The following is a 19,446-nucleotide window of genomic DNA, read 5'->3' on the forward strand; positions in this document are numbered from 1 at the left end:
AGTTAGTGAACATATACGGTATTTATACAGAGAAAGCTCAGAAAGACTTTTTTTGTATACAAACACCAAATAAGAATGAAACAATTATACACTGTACTGTTTGAGAGAAACAGGTAAAAGAGCAAAGATACCAATATGTCCAGGTAAAATGTCTGAGGTTAAATACACAGCTATAAAAAAAAGTGAAAAATACTATATCTTTACAATAGTAAAACTGCGTTCTTACTGTTTTTCAGAAAATAATGGAGGTGAAAGCAATGGAAACACCACATTCATTTGTATTTAGAGATGATGCAGACATCCAATGTGATGAAGAAAACTTGTCACATGATGCTGGAGAGAGGCAGGATTAGTCACACTATTCTTTGTTACTGTTATGTACCTTTAGTTTTATTCCCCAGTAATTCCATAAATTACTAGAGACAAAATACTATATTGAAGAAAACTGCTGATTTTCATTCCTTCTTGTTTACCTTATGTAAAAATTGGTATGTTATACAATCTATATTCTTTCCTTAAATAAACTATTGAGTAGTGTCAAGTCACTCAAATTGTTCAAACTGTAAAGATGAAACAGTTTGTAATTTCTGTATTGGTGTTTGATGCTAGTGTTTTTACCCTCAGTGTGTTCTGAGTGACAGTGTGTGTTATCTCAGTGAGGCTTGTGCATAGTGTTTGGCTGCACTGAGCCTGTTTTGAGACGTGTGTTAAGAGTTGTGTTGCTTTGAATGAGTTTTGCAGGTGATGTGAACTGTTTAGCTCAGGTGACTGTTGGTAGTGCAGACTGTAGTTTGAGTTTTGTCGTTTAGCAATCGGAAAAAACTGTAAGCATTAAATCATAAGTTGACATATTTAGGTTTTGTGCCATGTAATACTGCCATATGCTTGTTAAATCAGAAAAAAAAAAACTTGGGCGTTTACTACTGACATTTTATAAAGCCTATTCCTGTATTAATCTTCACAGTAGTTGCACTGGAAATAATGTGTCCTTTCTTCCTCATCTTACCACAAATAAGCCTGAATAAGACTATAATAAACCATCGAAAAATTTAACTCATACAAAAATGCCAATATTTGTGTCAATGTTTTAGCTGAGCTACAGTATGTTACTGTGGATTTTCTTTTAATGGTATGCCTTGTAGGCACCAACTAGTGAATTATGGCCTTATGACTGCATGAACTACACACACATAAGCCAAACTATAAGTACACCGCTGCATGTAAATATATTTTCAATTGGCTGATCCCAGAAGGATTAGACATGACTGCTCTGGAGGAATTTGAAAGTTGTCCAACAGAGGTTAGTAATGGATGCTGCAAATACTATAACTGTGCAATGTGAACATGGAATCAGAGTATGTCAAAAAATTTAAAACAGCCACATTTTAGATGTGAATAACAAACCATGCATTCAGCTACATCACTGATTGTCACCATTGTAGAGAACATGCAGTCCTTAGATGGAAGCCTCTCAAATAAAGAACAGCTGGAGCAGAACACAAATGATCTGTATACAGAAAGAATCCTTTACTCCCTTTTATCATGGCAGTCAGACCGCTTTGATAACCACTGCCACGACCTCAACACCTGCACCACTTCCTACCAGGAAGCTACTGTAATCATCCCTGGGTTAGTAGAACAGGGTTGTGTTGCCGTAGCATTTCATGCGTTGCTAGCTGAGTGCAGGGACCTCGGTGGGGGCCATGGGAACTGGGCTGAAATTATTTATAGCAGGTGGGGGGCTTGGCAGAGGCCACTTCTATGAGGCTTTGGAGGAATGTCTAAGGTTGCCCTCTGACCAAAACTTCTGCAGAGTGCTGAGGCTGGAGGTTGGGAGGCTAGCTCAGGCTGACGTGGGACATCTGCAGAGATGAAGACACAAGCCAATTAGCTTGAGGGTTTGGGGAGGCCCCCCCGGAAAAAAAAAAAAAAAAAAAAAAAGAAAAAAAAAGAGGGGGAAAGCAGCACAACAAACAAAAGGGCAACCAGCAAGCCATTTTAAAGCTCGCCGTTTACAAAAAGGAGGCAAAGACTATTAACAGCAGTCTTCGAGCAGATATTCCAGAGAGGTTTGCAGGGGAATGCATAGAAGGAGAGGAGACGTATAGTTTAAATAGCCAAAGATCACATCCTTTCTGTAGTAACTCTACAGCTTTAAAACATATATGTGTAGATTCTGTGTGCTTAACAGCATTTGGTAAAAGTGTTTTGGTATTCTATTTGTTGTGTAACTAAGCATCATCTCTAGGAGGATCATTTTGAGGTTATAGTTGTTGTTGTTGTACAGATCTCTTTAACAGCAGACACAGTAGGAAAAGCACAAGTGTTACTAATAACATTAACAATGGCTCTGTTATATTCAAGCGAACCAGTAAGTCATGACAGTGAGGAAGCATAAACAATACCAGAACCCTTAAAACTGCCATCATTAATATTACTATATTATATCGGTCTTCTCGATGTGACACCTCAAAATGTATTTCATGAGTAGGGCCTATTGAATTGCATTGTATTGATTATACTGTGTTTCTTACTATGTTGCACCCTCATATAGTAAATGAGGGAAACAAAATATTATAAAGGTTATTTTGGGGCATTTTAGGCCTTTATTAGACAGGATAGCTTGAGACGTGAAACAAGAGAGAGAGGGGGAATGACATGCAGCAAAGGGCCACAGGTGGGAACCGAACCTGCGGCAGCTGCGGTAAGGACTGAGCCTTCGTACATGGGACGCACGCTCAACCAGGTGCTCTATCTAGGCACCCCAACAAAATATTACTAGCTACTAACTGCAGCCGTGTCCCCCTCACAAAATAAACCAAAAACAAATCAAATGTACCCACAGCATTTCCCCATGTGATGGGGTTAGATGATTATACCCAACATTAACCTACATAATTCATATTGAATGAAAGGTACATTCACCTTACAATACAGATTCTCTTCCTGTGGAAAAACTGGCTCGTACAAATGTTCACAGCAAATCCCTCTTTAAGCACTCATCTTTCACCATCTCTTTATTGTTGTCTTACAGCGGCCTTGTATTCAGTGAAGTGTTGCGTGCCTGCTCCCTAACCCGATTGTTTGCCCTCGCATCAAACTGAAAAAGCCCATAGGCCCAAAAGCCCAAACTGTCAAAGCCATGCCCACAGGCCAAAACCCCACCGCTACAGCCTCTGTGTCTGCATCACCAATGTGCCATGATCACACAGTGAATCGCACTACATGCTCAGAGAGTAAAGCCCACACACTTTTCCTTAGTGGAGTTATACAAACTGATGGGTCAGGTTTCACTGATGAGTGATAATCCACCCTCCCTTACTGAAGAGCTCACAGAGTAGAGTGTCACTATTGTTGGTGTGTGGATTGACTGAGATACTGTAATAGATGATAGAATTACTGCACAGGCAAGAGTACAATGTTAACATTTGATACTATATGGTGGTTAAGATTCAGATGATTACAACTAGATATGTAAAGGAAGAGAGAACAGTTGTTTTAAGTCTAAGTAAAATCCTCCCCATCTAACACATACAGTGTCAAACTATGAAGTGAATGTACTGTTAGTGAATGTCATCAGATCATGTCTCACAGACCCATCATTTGAGATTCCGGTGACTTAATTGCTTGCAATGTTTTGTTCACAATAAGTACTGTATGTGTCTCTTCAACAATGGAATGTCAATCAGTGTGCAGACGGGTGTGGTGCATCATATCTCCAGATTCTGCCATTCCAGTTTACAAATGAATGCAATGAGTGTGCACACACTAGCAGTGACAGCAAATGAGAAAAACAGACACAGCTACAGGGGAAACATCCATTGCAGTAGCTAGCAAGCTAATGGGCTAATAAAGTCCAAGTATAGACTGCCTACATTTTGGCTGCAGTGGCAAGTAGCATATGAAGGCGCAGGAAGCTAATGGCTAGTTGAGTAAAAGCCACAGAGGAATGTATGTGTGTGTGTGTGTGTGTGTGTGTGTGTGTGTGTGTGTGTGTGTGTGTGTGTGTGTGTGTGTGTGTGTGTGTGTGTGTGTGTGTGTGTGTGTGTGTGTGTGTGTGTGTGTGTGTGTGCGAGAGACAACCGGCCCTCCTCAGCTTCTCTGTCTACAGCTGGCACTGCTCATGAACAGTGACGTCATTCTGTGTGTGTGCATGTATGTGAGGTTATGTGGCATTTTTTAGGCTAACAAAAGGAAACCACAGCCACCCTCTTGCTCCACCACACCCCAGAGTCTTGTGCGGTGTACAACGCCAGGGTGTGGGCGCAGGGGAAGGGCACTTTAGCTATGTCAACCTGGACTGAATGATGGCTTTCAGAGGAGAGATACATTGTTTTTAATGAGAATCACACAATGGGTGGAGTTTGAAGAGGAGGAACTAAATTTATGTATACTTGGTTAGTCTGCTTATTTAATCACATACCCAGAGAGAGATGTGCCAAACCATTATTAGAGTGACCAGTGAATGCCGTCACCCTGCCGGCAGTGGCAGCAGCAGCAGCCTGGGCCATGGACAGATGATGACAGTTTCGTCACAAGGTGTTCCCTCTGTCAGCACACCCTGCAGCTTTGTCACATATTAGACTAGGAATGTTGCTGAGGAAGGAACCAGGGTTTGTCACACCCATACAGATCCACTGCTCCCCACCCCTCTGTGAACGGTTTGGGCTTGAAAACAAACACGCCCCCCCTCCCGCTTCATCTCCACTCAGCCGGGCCAAACACAGCTGTGGGGCTTTGGGATGTAGACAGTGACAGTGAGAAGGGGAGTAGAGAAGAGGGAGGGGGGCAGTTTTGACACTGAAGTGGCAGGCTACTTGAGAGGCGATAACAGGTGAGCACCGTCACTATATACGCTGCAGGAGAACTGCTGACTCTGCTGAAGGATGATCAAGCTGTTTGCTAAGAGAAAAGGCAACTATAAACACTAAAATATAAAGAGTGAAACTCTGCAGGTACACAAACAAAGCTGACACACGGCAGATTCTCAGTCGTCACTTTGTGAGACAAAGAACAAGAAAGTCTGGGCTTTGTGAACACACCTATTTTCACGCAGCTATTCCTCTTTGGTATCAAGTAAAACCCCAAAGCACACAAGCTCAGAGTTTTCACAGGAAAGTTACATGCTCAGTTTGAACACTTTGTGAATAAGAAACTATAACAGTAGGCCGTGACTTCAGCAAAGTTTGAAATTCTACAATGTAAAGGGTTTCACTTATTTGCACCTTTAAAACATAAACTCCTTTCAAATTAACACAAACAGCACAACAACCCTCTTGAATAGCAGTGGTTATCAGGGGTAAAATGGGCTGACGTCAACAAACCACAATGTCCTCATTTTGGTAAGATAATCGAGGCCAAATCTCCCTAAACCAGTGACCTACTTCGTCTTCAGCAGCAGATTTCAAGAAAACTCGAATTTCTTACCTCATCGTCTGGTTAGCGGAGGATGATTGATCCACAGTAGAAATAATTTCAAAATCCACATCCAAAGGAGGTCATACACATAAGAAAAGAACAGAAACACAATGTTGTCAACATTTTGAAAATATATCATCTGAAAAAACAAGTTAGGTGAACATTTATGTGAATAACACTGGTAATAATCTGAAAACAACTGATCGATGCTAACATGCTTAGGTAACATTTGGGGTGGCATCTGACCTTTTAGTATTTGACACCTCATCCATTCATCATTCACTTTCAGGATCTTCCTGACATCATTTATTTATTCGAGAAAGGGAAACCCTACAACTTGTTTAAACATGTCCCTTAGAAAAAGTCATAGACTGGTTACATTTTTACATTTCTCTGTAGGTTTTTATTAGTTACAAATATGATGCAAAAAACAAATCTATACTTTATTTATAATAAGACAGCCAAGAAACATATTTGCACACTAACTTGTGACACAGACTTACTGTCATCCTGTAGAAAGCAACTAGTTTAATTTTAAAGATGAATTAGACAACCTACCAACAAATTAAACTTCTGCACATCTCTAGACCTATTATGTATGCTTTAAAGAATTTTAGTTTTTAAAAGCCGAGCATTCTTGTGTTCCCCAAATAAATTGGTGGAGGGCTCCTGGTAGGTTTTTTTTCAGACTTCAGTGGGAGTAATTAGTCAATTCTCGAAGATTGGGCTGCAACAATCCAAGACATTCATTATTACAGGACAATACATTTGGAAAACTACCCCGCTGTTTCAGTTCATGTGCTTCGCTTCAGGGAACAAAGCAGGTGTGACACGCTCAGTAATGTGACTGGCACTAATCTCAAAGTCTTTCAGATCAGTTGGCCTCTCCAGTAATTTGTCATGAGCAGACACCGGTCCAAATTATTCAGGATGTTTGCCATTTACTGATTCCTTCAGTTCTTAAGAGGCAAAACACATTTCTTTACTCCAGAGCCGCCTGTTACTGGCAGTATTAAAAATATTGATTCACTACTTTAAACTCAGGACCATTACCACCTGTCATCTCACTGACTGTGCTCAGGGGACTAAAATATAATTATAGCCTTTGCCACCATTTACAACAACGTCAGGAACAGCAGAAATGTTACAGCTGACAGGCAGAGCTTCAGTAGTCCCTGCATATGGACAATATATAATGTATGAGCTACATATTGCTGCTGCTGCTGCTCTTTAAAACAGAATTAGCATCAGTATGCATCACTCCAGATGCACTCTGAGTGAAATTACTGTGGCAGGACGACATGCAAATAAGACTCCTGTGCACTGTTGACAGAGCCAACAAATGAACAGATAAATTATACATCCACAACTGCAGCGTTCCAAAAATGGCTGCAAATTTAGAGCTGAAAACATCTTATTACAGAAATTTAGAACATGTGATCAACGTTAAATTCCTATGCTGGGCTATAATGGCTACTCGCTTGACTTGCTAATTTTTCTTGTGGTTCATCTCTTGACCTACATGCTGAGGTCCTCCACCAGTGATGCTGTCAGCGCAGCCACAGACAGCGGCGAGGATTGTAACATCTCTCCACAAGGCTTTCCCCTAGGAATGTTTGCTAATGCTGACTGTGCCTCCTATCAACACCACTCACTTTCCTACTGGGAGCCTTGCACAGATATTGTTTTTAAGTGAGTCTGGGCTGATGTCTGGAATTGGTGTTGTCTAGTGTAGAAAAGGAACAAGTGCTTAATTTGTTAAAATGGGTTATGGGCTCTCAATAAAGCAGCCCTAGTTTCTAGTTCCACATACAGCTCACGGGTCAGTTCCAGCAACAAATTGAGTTTAATTGAGAAATGCAATTTCATAATGCGCAGTTAGCAAGGTTTTCAATTCCCTGACTGATACGTGTAAACAGTTCTGCAAAGAAATATCACTAAAGAACTGTTTAGATGATAAAAAGCAAAAAGCAGCAAAAAGACATGGAAAAACTAACATTTGAACTTATCACCATGATGTAAAATCTGAAGTGGTTCCACAAAAACATGACTTGACAGAGATACTAAAAGGTGAATCAATTTCACTTTCTGGTTAGGAAAAGATAAGATGACCAACCACATTGGAAATAAACTGCACATGCAACATGGTTTTAAATAGTCCGTTTCTCATGGTACTTTCATGGTTTCTGGTTAAACTAATGCAGTCATATACTCTTATATTTAGATATATCTACTGTATGTACCTAAGTCATAGTATATTTTTAAATACAGGACTAGTGCATGAGAAAAAGGGAGCAATTGGACACATAAATGGTCATTAAAAGCTTCTACCACACATTGTTGAGCATTCGAGCCCTCTATCAACTTTGGTTTATGTTTGTAATAAAAAATAATCATCACATGTTCAGCATAAGATCAATACATGCAAGAAGAATACATGAATACCACATGGAGGCTCAGCACTATCTGCATAGTGAGAGCTGCCATCACCTTCCACTATCTTTTCTCTTTTTCTTTGTCCCCAACACAGCAGTAGTATATACCAACGGGCAACAGTTTCAATGAGCCAGATGTATTAGTGTGACTGCAGCCTCCAGTGCTCCATGTCATGAGACTGATGTGCCTGAAAATAAACTACTTTCTTTGAACAGGCTGAGAGCCAACAAACATGATAAGATACAGGTGATACTGTTTGAAACAGGAAACTAAATCTCTTTGATGCCACCGGACGGAAAGTATGGAGTAAAGTTAGAGCTAGTCCGATTAATAGGCTAGGCCAATATATCAGCTGATATTAGCTTATTGCAGATATATCATATAGGTATGTCAGCTGATGTAGGCCTATGTAATGTGCCAAATTGTCCAGCTGAAAGCACTGACAAGTGATTTTTCACATGTAAAATGTCCCTTTAATTTCTTTAAAAAAAGTCTGATTGTTAAACTCTCAAGTATCAATATCATATGTTTCAAAAATCCAGTATTGGTCAGGCTATAGCATGGGAGTGAGGCAGTGGACATACTGTGTCTCATTCGGGTTTGAGTGTAAGGCTTCCTGACAACAAAGTGAGCCAGAACGGCTTGTTTTAGACTGCTGCAGGGTAAATAGTCTTTCATGCAGCCCTTAGTTTGCCAGTGTGCTATCCAGCTAACACTATATCTTCGGTCCAGAAATAGTTTATTGTGGCTAGTCTTGGTACCACTCTTGCATAACTGTGGAATTCAAGTGTACTGATGCCGTGTCCCGTGTGGAGCTCAAACTGCCAGGCTTTTCAGGGATTTTCGTTTAGCAGAACGAAGTGTACCCTCCAGTGAAAGTGTCATTTCTCTGCACACATAAAAAAAAAACTGTAGCCTACTTTTATCATAGGTTTACAAACCTGGATACAATTGGACTTGTAGGCTCGATATAATTATCATGACTGAATGACGAGTATTTCATGGTGCATGCCAACAGTACAGCTCCGAGTGTCCTTAATGAAGGGAAACACGGTTTGAAAGGAAGGTGTAACGTTAGGCTTAATTGTGGGTCAGCACAAATGTGCTACACTAGACGAGCATCGCCAGAGTAATAACACATCCCACACGCAGTGTCAGATGTAAGGATACTCACCGTGGTTGAAGATTGTGGACCGAAACCGGTTGTTGCTGGACGAATGTTCCATCTTTCAAAGTTTCAGCGTCGACCGTCTTCGTCTTCTTCAGTATTTACTTAATTCCCTCTCTCAATCCCAACACAACAGCGGCGAAATGACAACCCGTGTGTTTGACCGGACAAACCCGTCCCCCTGGTGCGTGTACACACACACACACACACACACACACACACACACACACACACACACACACACACACACACACACACACACACACACACAGAGCCCGCCCGGTGACGTCACGAGCCGTTGCAGCAGCGTCGGAATGAAAACAATCGCACGTGGATGTGATGGGATGGGGTCACGTGCACGAAAAATGGTATCATTCCTCGCGAAAATGAACAACGGTGGTCAGGTAATTGTTAGCATTAGAGGCACAGTACACAAATAAAACAACTAAGTAGTATACAGTCAGTGGTGAAATGTTGCAAAGTACAAAATTGTACCTGTACTTCAGTCTTGAGGTACTTTTTGACATACATTTGACTAGCCTATTTCATTACATTATCAAAATTAATACGTATATTTTTACTTTTTATTTCACTACATTTATTTGAAAGCTATTAGTTACTACTTATTTTGAAATCAAGATTTTACTTACAAAACATATGGCCAGTTTATAAATTGCTCTACCTCAATTACAACATTAGTGACATCTGGTGGTCAATTTGTCACATTTCTAATGAATTCACCTTTTTCTTTTCTAAGCAAATGAAAGCCCTATCTTTAACACTTTAATGTAGCCAACACATTTTTTTCTGCCAATAATGCAGTGTGAACTCAGATTTTTCACACTATTAGACCTTTCACACTTTGTTCTCTGTGTGTGCTTCAGTAGTACAAACGTAGAGGAAGGTTAATGATAGAGTGAATATGAATATACCAACAGTGACTGAGAGAGATATAATCATGAATGTACACACTTGGAGTCATTGTTTTAGAAGCAACAGTTTTATTTTTAGCTGTGACAAAAGGAGAAAAAAAAAAAACAGTCGCCTCCTCAGAGTCTATATGTTCACGTTCAGGATTAAAGTGCAGAATTGTTTTCACAGCTTGTTTAAAAAAATTAAATAAGACCAAAAAAAGAAAAGAAATATAATATTAAAATATCAAAACTAACAATGGAAATTTGGAAAATATAAATATGATACAGAACAAGATGAAACCTCATACATCATAGTATCAGCAATGATATTCAATCCACAGGCTTGCATTTATGATACATAAAAAAGGAAATCAGTTCACGTTTTCGAGTCGTTGGCAAGGCTAGCTTACAACAAAGGCACAGCATTGTTCAGAGGTAACGATCCTTTGCAGAGAAGTGCTGCAGCAACATTCTCATTGATCCTCAACACGTCCTCACAGACACACCTGACATGCTCGACATGGCTCAGACCGGAATGGAGACGGAAACATGGCAAAGCCACTCATGTACAGTACATGCCCGCGGACAAACACATCAACCAAGAGAGGCTGGTTTTACAGAAGCATATTTTGTGTTATCAGCCTATACATTGACAGAAGGTTACATGCTCTCTAACAAGTCTCACTGTTACTGTTGAATGCTGCTTTCCTATTAAGCTGCTGAATGAACTGAATTGTGAAGTAAGCTCCAGAAAAGTACGGCCCTGAGCCAAAAGCGGGTGATGAGGAGGTGAGACAGGCCAGTTTAAGTGCTCTATTATCAGAAAGACCAGCAGTGGTTGCAGCCTCTGTGGGCATCACATACGAAACCAAGCAGTCAGAAACAACTCAGAACATCATTCACAAAGGAACAGTCTGTAGGCAGCAGGCAGAGCTGGGACATCACATCCTCTTGGTAGCAAAGACATTCTGCAGACTTCTGCCTAAGCTTAAAAAGCAAAATGTCGTCATTCTTTCTCTAGATACATGACTTTAAGATACTGAGGGATAAAAATGGGTCCTGCCAAAACTGTATTTAAAAGTTGAACCATGCACAAAAATGCATTTAAATGATCAGAAACTGTTTGCTATCAAGAGGAAGAATATCCCAGGTCCCATTTTTACAGTTGAAAGGCTCCATCAGTGGCTTGCATTCATATATCAACCTGAACCGACATATTTTATTTCCTTATCACAAGTAGCCCAAGAGAGGAAATTAACAAACATGGCTTTAACCAGCCATTTGGTAATATAGTGCAAATTAAAGTACTCAAATCTATACAAAAAGATGGTGCGTTTTTTCTCATTTCATTTTTAGCTTGACTTTCTCTGTCTTTCGTTTTGTTTTCTTATTTAAAATTACATCATTTAGAGGCAAAATAATAGCTCAGTTTAGAAGCTGACCTACCTAGTACATCATGCAGCTCATGAAAACAACAGAAGGAAATAAAAATAAAATAAAAAGATTTTTAGATTAGAGACAGAAAATGTTAGAAGGTGCAAGAGAGATATCTGACAGTGGAAGAGATGATTGGAAGAGGAGTGCCCATATTTATGCAATGCACGCAGACAGATGCCAGGACAGATGCATATATATAGTGATATTTACAACTAGCATTTACATGTAAACAAACAGTGGGTCATCCACAGGAGGTGAGACAAATATGTGGACAGACAGCTGACATGATGAGGCAGTACTACTGTACAGTACATGAGACAAGAGTAAATAATTAACAACAGATTGATTCCCCTAAAATTCTCAAATCATACGTAATTAGAGTTGATCATAATATGCAGATTTAGTTTAGCAAGTTTAACATGAATAGATATCCAGTATTACAATTAAGTTTTCTCCAGCAAACCTCTATGGGCGCATGAAAACTCCAAGATGACCGATCAAATGTTTAGAAACACTTTTTGGATAGGGGAAATGACATAATGTAACATTTACTGAGTTTGAACTGAGGGTAAGGGATATTTTGTGGTGATAAGATTATCTCAAATGCTAAAAGCCCCTAACCTCGGCCACAGTTGTGACAATGTAGAAAAAACAAAACAATAAAGCTTTCAGCTGTGCCCTATTGACTTCTGTCAAACTTGAACTCTCCTTAATTTCAACTGGTCAGCCAATAAAAATATGGCAATGTAGCGTACGTATATAAAATATGTCTGTACATTTACAATATTTAAAACATTTACAATGTCGCCAGCTATGTACACTGGCATGTGTTTGAATGGATAAGATGCCACGTCAATATGAATGAGATACGCTAACAGCTCTTTAAATTAGAAGAAAACGTACCAAATCTATGCAAAAGATGTGTTCCTTAATGTTAGGTCAGTGCCATAGGCGGCGATTTATGTTTTCCTCCGTGGGTGCTCACAGGCGCACGCCATTTAAAAAAAAAAAAAAAATGTAGTAGTAGTAGTAGTAAAAAAATGTTCGCATTTCAGAACCTTAGGAAATGGACAGCGAACACACGCGTGTATTAACTTGATAATAATCTTTCAACTCAGGACAGCGCCATTTCTCACAAATACTATCTGTATTTGTTGGAGATGAAAAGTTTAACTGACACGTAACCGCGATCAGCTTCGTGGGAAATTAAGAATCAAGGCCACCTGTCTGCCCTTGTGGTGGATGTAGATGCACTTGCATCATTAGGTTATGCTTTTTTAATAACAAATCTGTCCATTTTAGTCTCACTCTGATTACCTAATGCACATGCACGCACAGTATACGGGATGGAGAGGGGGTCACTAAAGAGGCATTTTCATCTGAGAGATGCTGTGATTGGTGGATAGGATATGGAGCAGGGGACTGTCAGTGACATAACCAATCACACTATGACAGACGCTCCACTTAGCGCCAACTGCAATGTTTAATTTTAAATGAATGTAGCCTACTGGCAGTCTGGCACACGTGGGTGCTCAGTATTTTCCGTGGGTGCTCGAGCTCTGGAGCACCCACGGTATCGGCGCCTATGGTCAGTGCTACACAATAAATGAGGGTGAGGGGCCCAGACACATGTAGGTCTTGTAGTTCATGACCAAATGAGGTCAGAGGGACACGATGAACCAGGACAGCATTATTTACACTCATGCACTCCTCAGTGAACTATTTAAAGCTTAAAAGGTTTTGTTTGACTTGTACAAGTGGACAGCAAGTTGATCTCAACCTTTATGTCTTAAGCGACAGACGGGCCCCTCTCCTTTGCATTTCTCACAAGTTCAGTTTTGATATCCAAACCAAAATCAAAATCAAACCAAACTCACGCAGAAACACCTGCAAACAAATACTGCACAATGTACTCTGTAGAGGCCCAAAGTGAGGAGGCCTTTTGCCGTGATTTTTGGACTACTTTGTCCACATGAATATACACACTACAGTAAGTACAGTAAGTCTTCTTGAATTGTACGACCACTAATGTTAAATCTACATGATTCAAGAGATGAGTCGTGATTTGAAAGTTAGGTCTGATTGCATATGACACTTTAGCTTCGGGTGCAGCAGAATCAAGCTATCATAGTTAATGTCTCTTGATTTGACTTTGAGTGTGTGTGTGTGTGTGTGTGTGTGTGTGTGTGTGTGTGTGCTTCTTGCACAGGTGGCTTTTTCAGATCCACGTTTTCCCCCTGAGTCTACTCATTAAGCCTGAGCCAGCCTGCGCCCGCAGCTTCAGACATGGAGGAGTATTTACACGACTCCTCCGGCCACTGCTCTGCCCGAGACAGGCGTTCGCTGCCCATGTGGGGTTTACTCTAACGTCCCACTCCTCCAGTTGTGTTAAGCCTTACTCCGGCTGTTCAGGGTGGGTGTGCAGGCCGTTTTCAGGGCGAGGGATGCTGTGGTTCTCCCAGAAGGCCTTGTGCAGCTGGTCCACTTCAGACACCAGCGGTAGACCAATGTCCAAGTGCATCTTCAGGTTCTCCAGCCACTCCTCCAGTGTGGAGAAAGCAGGCCTAAAGATTAAGAAAGGAGATGGGGATCTCAGTTTAAAATATTATTGTATTTATTTATATTCACTCCAAAACACAATAAAACATAGTCCTCTTACCCAGAATTCTGAGTTTCAGGGTGATTTGCTAAAGCTTATAGTTGTAGCTCACCCAATACAGTGTATCTTACTTATACTGCTCAAGCATTAAAAAATACATACAGAAAAACTCAATAAGTCTCTTTCCAGATATAATGAAATGGTCTCCCATGATAATTTACAGAACTTGCTGTTTCTAGTCAGCAAATTACCCTGAAACTTTGAGTGAGACTAAAAAACAAAATGTTTAGGTGAACTGTCCCTTTAGGTAACATTTCAATGTGAATCTATTGTAGATGTCTGACCGTTTGTCGGCATCAAGGTCACAGCAGACAGCAGCCATGGGGAAAAAGGCGGGGGGACAATCAGGGGGACAGAAGTGCTCCAGAAAGCCGGACACATTCAGTCCAAAGTCCATCGCCCTGGGGAGGTAGTCTGGGTCTGCGTTTACCCTGCCAATTATCTAGAGAGGGCAAGAAAAACAAAAAGAGAGAGAAAGAGTAAGAAGAGTTAAACATGGAACATCCTGTGCCAATCTGCTGAAACCAGTAAACCTTTCAAACTGAAGGGGATCGTTGCCAGCAGACCACAACTACAGTTTGTCTGCCTGTCAGAAGCCACATGAAGACATCTTTGCTTTTCTGCTCCCTCTAATCCCTGAAATATTCTCTGGCTAATGGTGTCCATCTGGGGAAGTCATATCTTGGGGCTTCTGAGTGACTGAACTAAACTCTTGAGCGCAAATTATGTGGATGGTGTGTGGCCAGGCCCAAAGCTTACCACACGTTGGGGCTGGATTTTCATTTGGAAAGCAAATATCTGGAATTTTGGAAGCAAGACCTTTTCCTCATAAAATGAAATGGATGTTTTACAAATAATGGGTGGACTTGACATTTGGAACAATTTTCCATATTTTACAGAAAACACATCAAAATACAAAGTTTAGAACGTTAGAAGCTAGACCAAGACGCGAAATGGAGTGAAGAGCAGTAATGCACAAATGAAAATCAGTCTTGTAGCTGAACAAAAAGATTGTTTTTTGGTGGTAAACTTAGGCCAAATTCAATGAATATTAAAACTGCAAAATAATCTCAGAGTCCAGAGGTTTTGAAAAGGTTTAAAGGTTTACATTTTTAAGGAAAGCAACTTTTCGAATGACAGGTAAGCAGAATTTTAAGCTTTTGGAAAAAAACGCTATGATGTAAATTTTAGTTCTGTTAATCAAACAGTAGCATTTCTGAAAACCTAGTTGGGTTTTTACTAGTACAGATAGTGGAAGGTCACTTACCTCGCAGAGCATGATACCAAAGGAAAAGATGTCTACTTTCTCATCGTAGCTCTTCCCTGGGAAGGAAAAAGGACAAAATTAGGCTGTTGTTCATTTTCAGGAGGAATGCCACATACAGTATAGTCAACAACTGTAGCACTGCAGTGACTGTAGTTTTCTTCATCTTTGGAAGGTGTGAATGTGTTTTATTAAATAAATCAGTATTTCCATATTATTTAAAAAGACACAAGTGTTCTTCTAGATCATACCGTGGATCATCTCAGGAGCCATCCAGTAGGGGTTTCCCACCACGGTGTACCTCTTTCTGCGGTCATGCTTCTTCAGGCTGGGCAGTTTGCCCTGCGCCAACTTGTCATCGTGCTTGTCGTCCACCATGAGCCGAGCCAGCCCGAAGTCTGCCACCACCACTGTGTTGTTCTATACGAAGAAAAATAAACATGTCATAAAATGTTATTGTTGTGCTGCAAGCATATTAGCTGCCTGGTACTGCAAGAGAGCGTTATAAAAGAGATAAATGCTTCAAGGTAACAGCAGCGTTCAACTAGTTTTAAGCTCCTTTAGAAAGCTTGAAATTCAACTCCAAGCTTCTAATTTCTCTGAGTGTGGATTTCACTCAATACAAACGTTTTGTTTTCATGTGACACATGTAGTGTCTCTGTTTGAGTAGGGTAGGCTGGAAGTTTAAGCTGCAAGTAACTTGGAAAGAAGGCTTAGTCTATTATAGCTACTGCTAACAAAGCTCTGCTTTGCTTTTGTTTCTGAAGTGCCCCAGAAAATGACAGGTGCGCTGTGTTAAATCCTCAAAGAAAACATATTGTATATACATAGGTATGTCCTCTCTCTCTCTCTCTCACACACACACACACACACACACACACACACACACACACACACACACACACACACACACACACACAGCCCATGTACAGGAAGGAATACACAAGTTCTTACCTCTCGGACTAGACAGTTGTATGAGTTCAGGTCCCGGTGGATTATGTTCATGGAATGCAGATATGTCTAAATGACAGATAGATAGACAGAAAGGAGAGGAGAATTAAAAAAAAATAAACAGAAAAAGTAGAAGCTTTTAGTGGTAATCTAAAACCCATGCCAAGAGGAACAATCCTGTCTTGTCTCATCTCAAGTAGCTGGTGTTGTAAATACAATAATCCAGTCATGCACGAGATTCATCAATTGTACTCATATCAAGAGCACACATTAAGAACTGATGGTCTAATCCTGCGGGAATTCATGCTGTAATTTCAATAGAGGAGCATGGAAAAGATTGTGCAAATTATTAGGAGAAGGGTTGCAGTTTACGAACAGACCACTAGAGGGAGACAGCAGTGAGGATAACAGGAAGCGGTGCACACTCCTTTACTGCTACACATCAACGAATGTTACTATCTGAAGAGGCTTTACAGCTGTACCGTTTAGTATAAAAGAAACTATAACAATTAAATGCACTTTTTAGTCATTGAACTCACCATCCCAGCAGCTATGTCCTTGGCAAAACTGACCCGCTGGTTCCAGGGATAGTTGCTGTCCTGTGAGCAAAAATCACAATTAAATGTCATTGTATTCAGGGTCAGACGTTACTGATGAATCATGACATCTAACAAAAACTGCTGCAAACACCTGCAAAATACACAGACTCGCGAGACCAGACCATTTCCTCAATTACAAGGTCTACTGAATACATTTTTAATACTCTGCAGGAAGTAGGCACTCATATGTCTGCATGCACACACTGTACCCTTACCATTTTCTTAATGATTTCCCTCAAGGTGCCTCCCTTTATGTACTCTGCAATGAAGTTGAGTCTCTTGTCCTTGTAGAGGACTCCAATGAACTTGAGCACGTTGGGGTGATCCAGGCAACGCATGACCTTCACCTGAAAAAACATCAGACATTTTTAGACACTCTCTGAATGCTGCTCAAGGATCTTGACATTCTGAGCTGACAATTAACTTTGGACTGAAGTTGATAAACTACATAAATAAAACTTGAAGGATTAATTCGACAATTTGGTAAATAGACTTACTCGCTTCTTTCTTTCTTTTTTGAGAAGACCAATACCAATCTCATAAGCAAATAAATACGAAGCTACAGCCAGCAGTTGGTTAGTTTAGCTTAGCAAAAAGACTGGAAACAGGCTGAAACAGCTAGCCTGGCTCTGTCCGAAGGTAACGAAATCCACCTAACAACACATCTAAAATTCACAAATTAACATTAATCTGTGTAAAAAACATAAAGTTGTGTTTTACAGGGGGTTATTTTATGTGCTGGACAATTTCTTGGCCTGGAGCAGTCGTTATGCTAAGCTAAGCTTTATCTTTTCTGTACAGTCATGAGAGTGTTATCAGTCTTTTCATCTTGCAAAGAAAGCGAATTAGTCAATTTCCCCAAATGTCAAACTACTCTTTTAACTTACAGTTTAGTTATACTAAGTTGAATGAATTGTACCAATTCATTTCAGGAAAGGTGGTCGTTCTAGACTGTTTGTCAAAAGGTGGATAGTCAATCAGTCTATGTGCAGACGGAATATAATCAGGCAGACAAAGTCACCTAGTTCACAAATTGACATCTTAATCTCAGCGTTAGTTGATTTTGGTTTTTGAACCAAATCCTAATGATACCAGGTCCAATGGTCACTGAACACCACAAAACATGCTTTATTTTGATTTGAAAGGCAACAGAGAAACTTCCTGCATAGTTGAGAACTGCTAAACCGGGAGCGCTAAGCAAAGCGCTAAGCAAAGGCAAAGCTACCCAGCATTTGTGGTGTAAGAGGTTATGAACAGTGTTCACAGCACTATGACAGTATGACCATTCATAAAAGAGTGTTGGGTTATGAAGGAGGAAGGGGAGGGTCACTATTACACACACAAAATGCTGAAATGTTATCTGTCAAGTCTCATGATGTCTTTATCTGAAATTCTTGGTGCATTCCTTTCTCAAACAAGATCACGAGAGACTCAGTGATGTGAGTCTTGGGCCACCTACAAACAACCAGCCAGCGGGAGTAATAATCATGCGTCATTGTGGTTTGTTTTATAGGCGCTCTTTCTACTCTGTCATCGTCTACACCATTTACAAAGCAAAGACTCAATGTTATTGTAACTAAAAATAAATCTAATACCCTACACATTCGGCAACAATTCTCCTGAACTTCAAACATCCCGATTAGAAAGCTGTTAACTGGATGAGAAACAGGAGCATGAGGAGTAATTCAGATTCAGATCACAAGCATAAAAATAACTCATAAAGTTACAGGAGTCTAACCTTCTGCATATGAGTCATTCTCTGTTATCTTTCAGACAGGAGAGAGAGAGTTCTGCTCATCCATCATTTTTGGGAAAAAGTACTGTGTTAACATTCCCTTTCGTCCAATTTCAGAGGTAATTTCATGTATTTTACTTTCATTTATTCAGGCGAGAGAACTCTTCCTTTTTTATTCACTCATGCCCTACATTTACACAGACGAGATGCTAATTTTAACTACAATATTCAGCTTCTGGTCATGTACAAAATACATTTTTCCTTTTCTTCCTCAGCACAGATTTTCCCAGATGATCCAGAAATGCAAACCTGCAACAAACTTGCTTCACTAACTTTAGGGTACTGACTGCCCTCATTTTACTGATTAAGATGATGTTTGTATTGAAGGAAATGATTTATGAACATACATTACTTTATGATCTGAGGTCTACACTTATCTACAGATTTGAGAGTTGATAGAGTTGATTCAGCCTCTGACTAGAAAACTGAGTAAATCTTACACTCCTTAATGACATAACATCTGGGATTTTCCATCTCCACTTACCTCTTTCAGGAATGTTCTCTGTGTCTCGTCATCAAAGCGAATCAACTCCTTCATCACCATCACCTCCCCTGTCTCCTTGTGGGTCACCTATAACAAGACAAAAAAATCAAGTTAAGCAACAAGCAGGGAGACTGAGGCAATAAAGCGTTTGAGCATTCTAACTTCTGTATGTCAGCATTGGACAGGAATTTTGAAAACTCCAGGATGTATTATAACCACAAAAGGGAGAATTATACAAGAACATTGAAAAAATTGACAAAATGTCAACAAAAAAAAAAAAGATAAAAAAAACTTGGAAAAAAGTGACAAAAACGTTGGGAA

General features: G+C 40.1%; 2 protein-coding genes across 7 annotated transcripts in view; both read right to left on the reverse strand.

Annotated features, from left to right (window-relative positions):
• sept4b (septin 4b) overlaps positions 1 to 9,224 on the reverse strand; it is a 51,324-nt gene extending 42,100 nt beyond the window's left edge. For 2 of the 3 annotated variants that reach the window (XM_039781806.1, XM_039781852.1), the window contains exons 1-2: positions 9,029 to 9,223; positions 5,428 to 5,435 (exon numbers count right to left, since the gene is read on the reverse strand). In XM_039781806.1, the coding sequence (XP_039637740.1) occupies positions 5,428 to 5,435; positions 9,029 to 9,080 (60 nt within the window). In that variant the 5' untranslated portion in view covers positions 9,081 to 9,223. Of the gene's footprint in view, positions 1 to 5,427; positions 5,436 to 9,028 lie in introns of all 3 variants that reach the window. The other variant, XM_039781792.1, reaches the window with a different exon arrangement.
• A 4,185-nt stretch (positions 9,225 to 13,409) lies between these two features.
• Positions 13,410 to 19,446, reverse strand: part of limk1a (LIM domain kinase 1a) — a 53,853-nt gene continuing 47,816 nt past the window's right edge. For all 4 annotated transcript variants that reach the window (XM_039824641.1, XM_039824649.1, XM_039824644.1 and 1 more), the window contains 8 exons: positions 19,126 to 19,212; positions 17,062 to 17,193; positions 16,787 to 16,846; positions 16,251 to 16,316; positions 15,548 to 15,716; positions 15,300 to 15,355; positions 14,317 to 14,474; positions 13,410 to 13,937 (listed from right to left, as the gene is read on the reverse strand). In XM_039824641.1, coding sequence (XP_039680575.1) covers positions 13,769 to 13,937; positions 14,317 to 14,474; positions 15,300 to 15,355; positions 15,548 to 15,716; positions 16,251 to 16,316; positions 16,787 to 16,846; positions 17,062 to 17,193; positions 19,126 to 19,212 — 897 coding nt within the window. In that variant the 3' untranslated portion in view covers positions 13,410 to 13,768. The remainder of the gene's footprint in view (positions 13,938 to 14,316; positions 14,475 to 15,299; positions 15,356 to 15,547; positions 15,717 to 16,250; positions 16,317 to 16,786; positions 16,847 to 17,061; positions 17,194 to 19,125; positions 19,213 to 19,446) is intronic.

The sequence above is a fragment of the Perca fluviatilis genome, chromosome 2 (assembly GCF_010015445.1).
Source record: "Perca fluviatilis chromosome 2, GENO_Pfluv_1.0, whole genome shotgun sequence".
NCBI classification, from domain to species: domain Eukaryota; kingdom Metazoa; phylum Chordata; class Actinopteri; order Perciformes; family Percidae; genus Perca; species Perca fluviatilis.